Genomic DNA, 9863 nt, shown 5'->3' with positions numbered 1-9863 from the left:
ACTTCCTGTATATAGCTCCACGTTGATCTGGTACTTCCTGTATATAGCTCCACATTGATCTGGTACTTCCTGTATTATAGCTCCACGTTGATCTGGTACTTCCTGTATTATAGCTCCACGTTGATCTGGTACTTCCTGTATATAGCTCCACGTTGATCTGGTACTTCCTGTATATAGCTCCACGTTGATCTGGTACTTCCTGTATATAGCTCCACGTTGATCTGGTACTTCCTGTATATAGCTCCATTGTGTATTTCATTCCTCTTGTTACCATTATTGTTAAACTGCATTGTTGGGGGGCTCGTAAGCAAGCATTTCACAGTGATGTCTACACCAGTTGTATTCGGCGCATGTGGCAAATAAAATTTGATTTGATATATCTGTTTGGGCTTCTTACAGTCAAATTGCAGTCTACAAATATATATTTTATCAGCCCGCAACTGAATCTAGTTGATGATCCCTGGAATAGACGGATGAAACCGAAGACGAGAAAGTCAAACTAACTGAAGGCGAGGCACCAGTTGTCTCATATCTCGCCTTGATACTGCTTGTATCCCAAACGGCACCCTAGTCCCTATTTAGTGCACTACTTTTCACCAGAGCCCCTATAGGGTGCTGTGATAAGAGGTCAACATAACTATGTATTGTTGTAGTGATAAAGGTCAGAGTAACAGTACTACTGGAAGTCCAGGCATTCATGGCTTCACTCATTCCTTCCCAGGTTCCCGCACCCCCTCCTCAATTGCTAGAGAGAGAGAGAAAGTTGATACACACCCCAAATGACACCCTATTCCCTATATAGTGCACTACGTTTGAACAGAGTCCTTAAGATCCATAGTGCTCTGGTCAAAAGTAGTGCACAATATAGGGAATAGGGTGCCATTTGAAACACCGACTGACTGCCCAGGGCGGTACTCTACGACCTGGCTCCTCACATGGCTCAGTCTCACTGCCTTTCCTCTTTACTATAAGATACTGGCTACTGCTGTCTGCCTTTCCTCTTTACTATAAGATACTGGCTACTGCTGTCTGCCGTTCCTCTTTACTATAAGATACTGACTACTGCAGTCTGCCGTTCCTCTTTACTATAAGATACTGGCTACTGCTGTCTGCCGTGCCTCTTTACTATAAGATACTGACTACTGCTGTCTGCCGTTCCTCTTTACTATAAGATACTGGCTACTGCTGTCTGCCGTGCCTCTTTACTATAAGATACTGACTACTGCAGTCTGCCGTTCCTCTTTACTATAAGATACTGGCTACTGCTGTCTGCCGTGCCTCTTTACTATAAGATACTGACTACTGCAGTCTGCCGTTCCTCTTTAACATAAGACAATAGACTTTATATATCTCTCCACATAGATCACAGACAAGTTATAAAACATTGGCCACCATCCTTTATTTAACCAGACAGGTCACATTGACATCTTTTCCAAGTGAGCCAAGACATATATACATAGTTAACCAACATAAAACACATACATCTACTAGATCATTAGTACTTGTTTATCTGCTATGTAAATATGTTTTTCCTTTTTGAGGGTTGCTCGGCCTCCCCGTGGCCTATAAATAGCTGTTTTTAACTATCCAGAATGAAATAACCCATTCTATGATACAGTATTTTACAGTAGAAATCAGCTTCTGATTTGAGCAGGGTTTGCCAGTAGTAGCATAGTACTGAGATGTCTATGATACAGTATTTTCAGTAGAAATCAGCTTCTGATTTGAGCAGGGTTTGCCAGTAGTAGCATAGTACTGAGATGTCTATGATACAGTATTTTCAGTAGAAATCAGCTTCTGATTTGAGCAGGGTTTGCCAGTAGTAGCATAGTACTGAGATGTCTATGATACAGTATTTTCAGTAGAAATCAGCTTCTGATTTGAGCAGGGTTTGCCAGTAGTAGCATAGTACTGAGATGTCTATGATACAGTATTTTCAGTAGAAATCAGCTTCTGATTTGAGCAGGGTTTGCCAGTAGTAGCATAGTACTGAGATGTCTATGATACAGTATTTACAGTAGAAATCAGCTTCTGATTTGAGCAGGGTTTGCCAGTAGTAGCATAGTACTGAGATGTCTATGATACAGTATTTTACAGTAGAAATCAGCTTCTGATTTGAGCAGGGTTTGCCAGTAGTAGCATAGTACTGAGATGTCTATGATACAGTATTTACAGTAGAAATCAGCTTCTGATTTGAGCAGGGTTTGCCAGTAGTAGCATAGTACTGAGATGTCTATGATACAGTATTTTACAGTAGAAATCAGCTTCTGATTTGAGCAGGGTTTGCCAGTAGTAGCATAGTACTGAGATGTCTATGATACAGTATTTACAGTAGAAATCAGCTTCTGATTTGAGCAGGGTTTGCCAGTAGTAGCATAGTACTGAGATGTCTATGATACAGTATTTTCAGTAGAAATCAGCTTCTGATTTGAGCAGGGTTTGCCAGTAGTAGCATAGTACTGAGATGTCTATGATACAGTATTTACAGTAGAAATCAGCTTCTGATTTGAGCAGGGTTTGCCAGTAGTAGCATAGTACTGAGATGTCTATGATACAGTATTTTACAGTAGAAATCAGCTTCTGATTTGAGCAGGGTTTGCCAGTAGTAGCATAGTACTGAGATGTCTATTTTACAGTAGAAATCAGCTTCTGATTTGAGCAGGGTTTGCCAGTAGTAGCATAGTACTGAGATGTCTATGATACAGTATTTTCAGTAGAAATCAGCTTCTGATTTGAGCAGGGTTTGCCAGTAGTAGCATAGTACTGAGATGTCTATGATACAGTATTTTCAGTAGAAATCAGCTTCTGATTTGAGCAGGGTTTGCCAGTAGCAGCATAGTACTGAGATGTGTCTGGGAGGGGAGCTGTAATAAGAGGGTGTTGCTGGCCTCCTCACGTGACGGTGCTGGGTGCTTCTAAAGCTGGCTTCACGTGACTGGACGTTCCCTCCTTGTATGAAGGACAGGAAAGGGAGCGATCCTGTCCGACTTCTGCAACCTGCTCGGAAAACAGGACCACGAATAGGAAAAAAGATTAAATAACCGCCAAATAAAGGGGACTAACAAGAAAAGGAAGGTAGATCTTTACTTTTCGGGGTTGTTATTGCACTGCCTGGACAGCTGCGTTGGACAAGCGGTGTGTGATATCCGTTAAACTGAACTCTGGACTTGAAACATGACTCGAACATGTCCATTCGTTGTCGGGATCGCCTGCTTTGCGATTCTTGGTAAGTGTTTATTATAGTGGTGGTCGATCGAGGACCGTTACTGAGACGGAGGGGGAATGAAACGACGTCATAATCTCCGCTAGTGTTATATTATCGTGTAGTATGGTGACTGTTAATTCGGCGTAAGGAAGTTAGAAATAAATAGATAATTCTATAGGAGCCTATGACATAAAGCATATTATTTTATTATGTATTTGAATATACGTTTTTATTTATGGACGTTTCAGTGTAACGTGTTATTTTTTTTTTCTCTCTGTCGTATTTGTACACAACATGTTGATTTCGTCACGATGTCCAGGACATGTTGTGTGACAGACAGTAGAAGGTCAAGTGAATCAAATGGGAACAGACAAACGGGCAGTTTGTTTTCCTCAAATCAACAACGTGTCTGTCTCTCTGTCAACGCATTGTTCCGGGAACGCTTCACGTGACGGTAGAGGTGCTTTGTGTGTTGAAACACTGGATCCTCTATGACCGACCATTAGCTGGCCGGTGGCCGCTCAGACTGAGTGACACACACACACACACAGACACGACACGAACACACAGATGTGTTGTCACAACACTGTCAAGTCAACCGACTATAAGCTATAGGCCTAATGTAGGTTTGTTTCTACTGTTTTGTGGACAGTTTGTGTGCTGTGCTGCTGTTCATGGACCAGGTCACAGTTTGTGTGCTGTGCTGCTGTTCATGGACCAGGTCACAGGTTCATTGACATTTGAAACATTTGCCTTTATTTAGTATTTAATATTGATAAGATCCAGGCCTACATAAGAAAGGGAATCAGGATGGTAAGGTGTGTGTGGTAGTTAACCTGTGATTACAGTGTTGAGTCACATGTCTTCTCTCTACTGCTGTGGAAACAGTATTATAGTGTTATAGTGTGGTTGCTCTTTGTTTCAGTGTTGTGTGTGTGTGTGTGTGTTTTAGGGAGGATGTGAGGCAGGCAGGGTCATGTTCAACCCCTGGAGTAAAACTCCCTGAGTCATCACACACACACACACACACACACACACACACACACACACCCCTTTTCTGGTCTATATCTGTGTGATGTGATCAATCAGTTTATTCCAGTTCAGAATAAAAATGATGATTTGTATTTTAACAGTTCCAACCTAGACTAGTTTTCAACAATCATTTCTACAGTGAGATGTACAGTAGGCCTGATCATTTCTACAGTGAGATGTACAGTAGGCCTGATCATTTCTACAGTGAGATGTACAGTAGGCCTGATCATTTCTACAGTGAGATGTACAGTAGGCCTGATCATTTCTACAGTGAGATGTACAGTAGGCCTGATCATTTCTACAGTGAGATGTACAGTAGGCCTGATCATTTCTACAGTGAGATGTACAGTAGGCCTGATCATTTCTACAGTGAGATGTACAGTAGGCCTGATCATTTCTACAGTGAGATGTACTGTAGGCCTGATCATTTCTACAGTGAGATGTACTGTAGCCCTGATCATTTCTACAGTGAGATGTACTGTAGGCCTGATCATTTCTACAGTGAGATGTACTGTAGGCCTGATCATTTCTACAGTGAGATGTACAGTAGGCCTGATCATTTCTACAGTGAGATGTACTGTAGACCTGATCATTGTTGATCTGTACTGTTACTTAGTGTTGCTCTATCAAAAAGCCTGCGTGTCTGTTATGTTCTGTGTGATGTGATCAATCAGTTTGTTCCAGTTCAGAATGAAAATGATTTATTGAATTTTAACAGCAGCATGTCTATTCTGGGCTCTGTTTATGACAGTGTAACATTTAGGTCATGCTCAGCCTTCAAACTGTTTCTGTACTTGTTTTTTAAGTAATCCAGAGTTGAGAACCCTGACTCACATAGATATGTGGTGCCAACTGGATCAGAACACCTACTGGCTTTCTGTCAGGCAGGAGACCCCTTCCTGCTGTAGATGAGCAACCCAGAACTGTGTGAGTGTGTTCTCAGTCAGGCAGGAGACCACTTCCTGCTGTAGATGAACAACCCAGAACTGTGTGAGTGTGTTCTCAGTCAGGCAGGAGACCACTTCCTGCTGTAGATGAACAACCCAGAACTGTGTGAGTGTGTTCTCAGTCAGGCAGGAGACCACTTCCTGCTGTAGATGAACAACCCAGAACTGTGTGAGTGTGTTCTCAGTCAGGCAGGAGACCACTTCCTGCTGTAGATGAGCAACCCAGAACTGTGTGAGTGTGTTCTCAGTCAGGCAGGAGACCACTTCCTGCTGTAGATGAGCAACCCAGAACTGTGTGAGTGTGTTCTCAGTCAGGCAGGAGACCACTTCCTGCTGTAGATGAGCAACCCAGAACTGTGTGAGTGTGTTCTCAGTCAGGCAGGAGACCACTTCCTGCTGTAGATGAGCAACCCAGAACTGTGTGAGTGTGTTCTCAGTCAGGCAGGAGACCACTTCCTGCTGTAGATGAGCAACCCAGAACTGTGTGAGTGTGTTCTCAGTCAGGCAGGAGACCACTTCCTGCTGTAGATGAGCAACCCAGAACTGTGTGAGTGTGTTCTCAGTCAGGCAGGAGACCACTTCCTGCTGTAGATGAACAACCCAGAACTGTGTGAGTGTGTTCTCAGTCAGGCAGGAGACCACTTCCTGCTGTAGATGAACAACCCAGAACTGTGTGTTTGCCTCAAACAGCATCTTGCTTCAATCAGTTTATTCCAGTTCAGAATAAAAATGATGATTTGTATTTTAACAGTTCCAACCTAGACTAGTTTTCAACAATCATTTTACAGTGAGATGTACAGTAGGTCTGATCATTTCTACAGTGAGATGTACAGTAGGTCTGATCATTTCTGCAGTGAGATGTACAGTAGGTCTGATCATTTCTGCAGTGAGATATACAGTAGGCCTGATCATTTCTACAGTGAGATGTACAGTAGGCCTGATCATTTCTACAGTGAGATGTACAGTAGGCCTGATCATTTCTACAGTGAGATGTACAGTAGGCCTGATCATTTCTACAGTGTGATGTACAGTAGGCCTGATCATTTCTACAGTGAGATGTACAGTAGGCCTGATCATTTCTACAGTGAGATGTACAGTAGGCCTGATCATTGTTCATCTGTACTGTTACTTAGTGTTGCACTATCAGTAGCTAACTTGCTTTGGTGAATGTTCGCTATTAGCTGTGTACAAGGCCAGGGGATTGTTTGAAAGAGAAACTCACATCTACTACTATGAGAGTTAGTTAGTACTCCCTTATTTCTGCTTATCATCACCTGTTATAAAATGACAACAATGATTTGCTAGTTGACTTACTTTTCCACTGTCGAAGCGATGTTTCCTGAAGCATTCTGCCCTGTTCTGAAATAACTCCCTGGGTTTACCATCATGCTGTAGATGTTTGGTCAGGACATGTCGTTTTATTAATTTGTTCCTTATGCGAGACTCATTACTAAGCACTTCCACACACAAAACACATTGTGGGTGCTCCTCGTTATAAGTTTGTATGAAAGAGAGAGAAACTCATTGCAGTATATGCGTTTCATGACAGTTGAGTCAGAACTTGCTGTGGCAAGCTTGACTCCATTTAATGACAGCGGTGAGTGGGAACAACAAGTCATTGGCTGACAGCGCATCATCTGCTGCTGAACCACAGCGCTGCGTCGTGTGGGTCGCGGAGTGATCTTCAAGAAAACCGCAGAAACAAGATCCGGTAAACCGCGAACACACCGGCTTCTCCCTCTCCCTCACTCGCCCAGCTGCCAAACTGAGCAGAGACCACTGCTTAAGCAGAAAGCGCACTGAACAGAGAGCAGATGCATTTGGCCAAATCAATTCCAGTAATTAATGAAACCAGAACCAGCATCAGGCCTCGTCAGGCTCCCTGCTCTGGATGCTGATGACCTCATCTTAGATAGACAGGTTGTGTCTCAAGTGGCACCCTATTCCTAATGTAGTGCACTACTTTTGACCAGGGCCTATAGGGGATAGTGCACTACTTTTGACCAGGGCCTATAGGGGATAGTGCACTACTTTTGACCAGGGCCTATAGGGGATAGTGCACTACTTTTGACCAGGACCTATAGGGGATAGTGCACTACTTTTGACCAGGACCTATAGGGGATAGTGCACTACTTTTGACCAGGACCTATAGGGCTGCTCAAAAATAGTCCTGGTCAAAGTAGTTCACTATATAGGGAATAGAGTGTCATTTAGAATTCACTCTTAGTTCATCTGACATTCATTCTGTCTGAACACTAGTGCTGATTTGGATGAATTGATCCTCTGAGGAGAGATAGGAAGCCAGTCTAGACTATTGAGGCACGCCCTCTGGTCAGGTACTCCTTAGCCACACACTAATAGCCTGACCTTTAAACAGTATGTCGGTAGACACATATTTAACCCCTCGACCTTTGTCTGTTGTGGTAGCCAGCAGCTGTAAATGAGTCTGAATAGTGCACTATATAGGGTGTGCCATTTGGAACACATAGCAGGTATTAATAGTCTGTAGTAGGCTGTGTGTGCCAGACTAGAGGGATGTTAATAAAGGGTTTGGTAATGGTACATGCGAAGGAGGAGGGAGGGACCTGCCAGTTTAACATCTGTACTGTCCTTACATCATCACGGGAAACATTCTAGAACTCCTCTCATGCTTGGAACTGAACTGCTAGAACTTAATCTGGTCGTACGGACAGGTGGTGATGCTTCTCAGCTGTAGACCTGAGGGTTCTGGATTATGTTCTAGACTTGTGTTCAGGCTGTGAAATCACTTATCTGTCTAGATTGATATGTGACCTGAGTCCCTGTCTCAACTCTAGATTGATATGTGACCTGAGTCTCTGTCTCAACTCTAGATTGATATGTGACCTGAGTCTCTGTCTCTGTCTCAACTCTAGATTGATATGTGACCTGAGTCCCTGTCTCAACTCTAGATTGATATGTGACCTGAGTCCCTGTCTCAACTCTAGATTGATATGTGACCTGAGTCCCTGTCTCTGTCTCAACTCTAGATTGATATGTGACCTGAGTCCCTGTCTCTGTCTCAACTCTAGATTGATATGTGACCTGAGTCTCTGTCTCAACTCTAGATTGATATGTGACCTGAGTCCCTGTCTCTGTCTCAACTCTAGATTGATATGTGACCTGAGTCCCTGTCTCAACTCTAGATTGATATGTGACCTGAGTCCCTGTCTCAACTCTAGATTGATATGTGACCTGAGTCTCTGTCTCAACTCTAGATTGATGTGACCTGAGTCCCTGTCTCTGTCTCAACTCTAGATTGATATGTGACCTGAGTCCCTGTCTCAACTCTAGATTGATATGTGACCTGAGTCTCTGTCTCAACTCTAGATTGATATGGGACCTGAGTCCCTGTCTCAACTCTAGATTGATATGGGACCTGAGTCCCTGTCTCAACTCTAGATTGATATGTGACCTGAGTCCCTGTCTCAACTCTAGATTGATATGTGACCTGAGTCCCTGTCTCAACTCTAGATTGATATGTGACCTGAGTCTCTGTCTCAACTCTAGCCCTCTACTACCCTCTGCTGGTCATTTCTTAGTACTGATGTTTCCCTGCACTGGATGGAGTTTGCTTGATATTGTTGCTCAGGTTGTACAATCGTGGCCAAAAGATTTGAGAATGACACAAATATTAATTTCCACAAAGTTTGCTGCTTCTGTGTCTTTAGATATTTTTGTCAGATGTTACTATGGAATACTGAAGTATAATTACAAGCATTTCATAAGTGTCAAAGGCTTTTATTGACAATTACATGAAGTTGATGCAAAGAGTCAATATTTGCAGTGTTGATCCTTCTTTTTCAAGACCTCTGCAATCCGCCCTGGCATGCTGTCAATTAACTTCTGGGCCACATCCTGACTGATGGCAGCCCATTCTTGCATAATCAATGCTTGGAGTTTGTCAGAATTTGGGGGGTTTTGTTTGTCCACCCGCCTCTTGAGGATTGACCACAAGTTCTCAATGGGATTAAGGTCTGGAGTATTTCCTGGCCATGGACCTAAAATATCTATGTTTTGTTCACCGAGCCACTTAGTTATCACTTTTGCCTTATGGCAAGGTGCTCCATCATGCTGGAAAAGGCATTGTTCGTCACCAAACTGTTCCTGGATGGTTGGGAGAAGTTGCTCTTGGAGGATGTGTTGGTCCAATTCTTTATTCATGGCTGTGTTCTTAGGCAAAATTGTGAGTAAGCCCACTCCCTTGGCTGAGAAGCAACCCCACACATGAATGGTCTCAGGTTGCTTTACTGTTGGCATGAGACAGGACTGATGGTAGCGCTCACCTTGTCTTCTCCGGACAAGCTTTTTTCCGGATGCCCCATACAATCGGAAAGGGGATTCATCAGAGAAAATGACTTTACCCCAGTCCTCAGCAGTCCAATCCCTGTACCTTTTGCAGAATATCAGTCTGTCCCTGATGTTTTTCCTGGAGAGAAGTGGCTTCTTTGCTGCCTTTCTTGACACCAGGCCATCCTTCAAAAGTCTTCACCTCACTGTGTGTGCAGATGCACTCACACCTGCCTGCTGCCATTCCTGAGCAAGCTCTGTACTGGTGGTGCCCCGATCCCGCAGCTGAATCAACTTTAGGAGACGGTCCTGGCGCTTGCTGGACTTTCTTGGGCGCCCTGAAGCCTTCTTCACAACAATTGAACCACTCT

The 9863-nt window shown here is 43.5% G+C and overlaps 1 protein-coding gene across 1 annotated transcript in view; it reads left to right on the top strand.

Moving 5' to 3' along the window:
• Window positions 1-2879: 2879 nt before the first annotated feature.
• Window positions 2880-9863, top strand: part of lamp1a (lysosomal associated membrane protein 1a) — an 18088-nt gene continuing 11104 nt past the window's right edge. The window contains exon 1 of the mRNA XM_029741133.1: window positions 2880-3226. Coding sequence (XP_029596993.1) covers window positions 3175-3226 — 52 coding nt within the window. The 5' untranslated portion in view covers window positions 2880-3174. The remainder of the gene's footprint in view (window positions 3227-9863) is intronic.

Source organism: Salmo trutta, chromosome 39 (genome assembly GCF_901001165.1).
Source record: "Salmo trutta chromosome 39, fSalTru1.1, whole genome shotgun sequence".
Taxonomy (NCBI): domain Eukaryota; kingdom Metazoa; phylum Chordata; class Actinopteri; order Salmoniformes; family Salmonidae; genus Salmo; species Salmo trutta.
The sequence above is the reverse complement of the archived record's forward strand: the minus strand, read 5'-3'. Positions and strand labels throughout refer to the sequence as shown.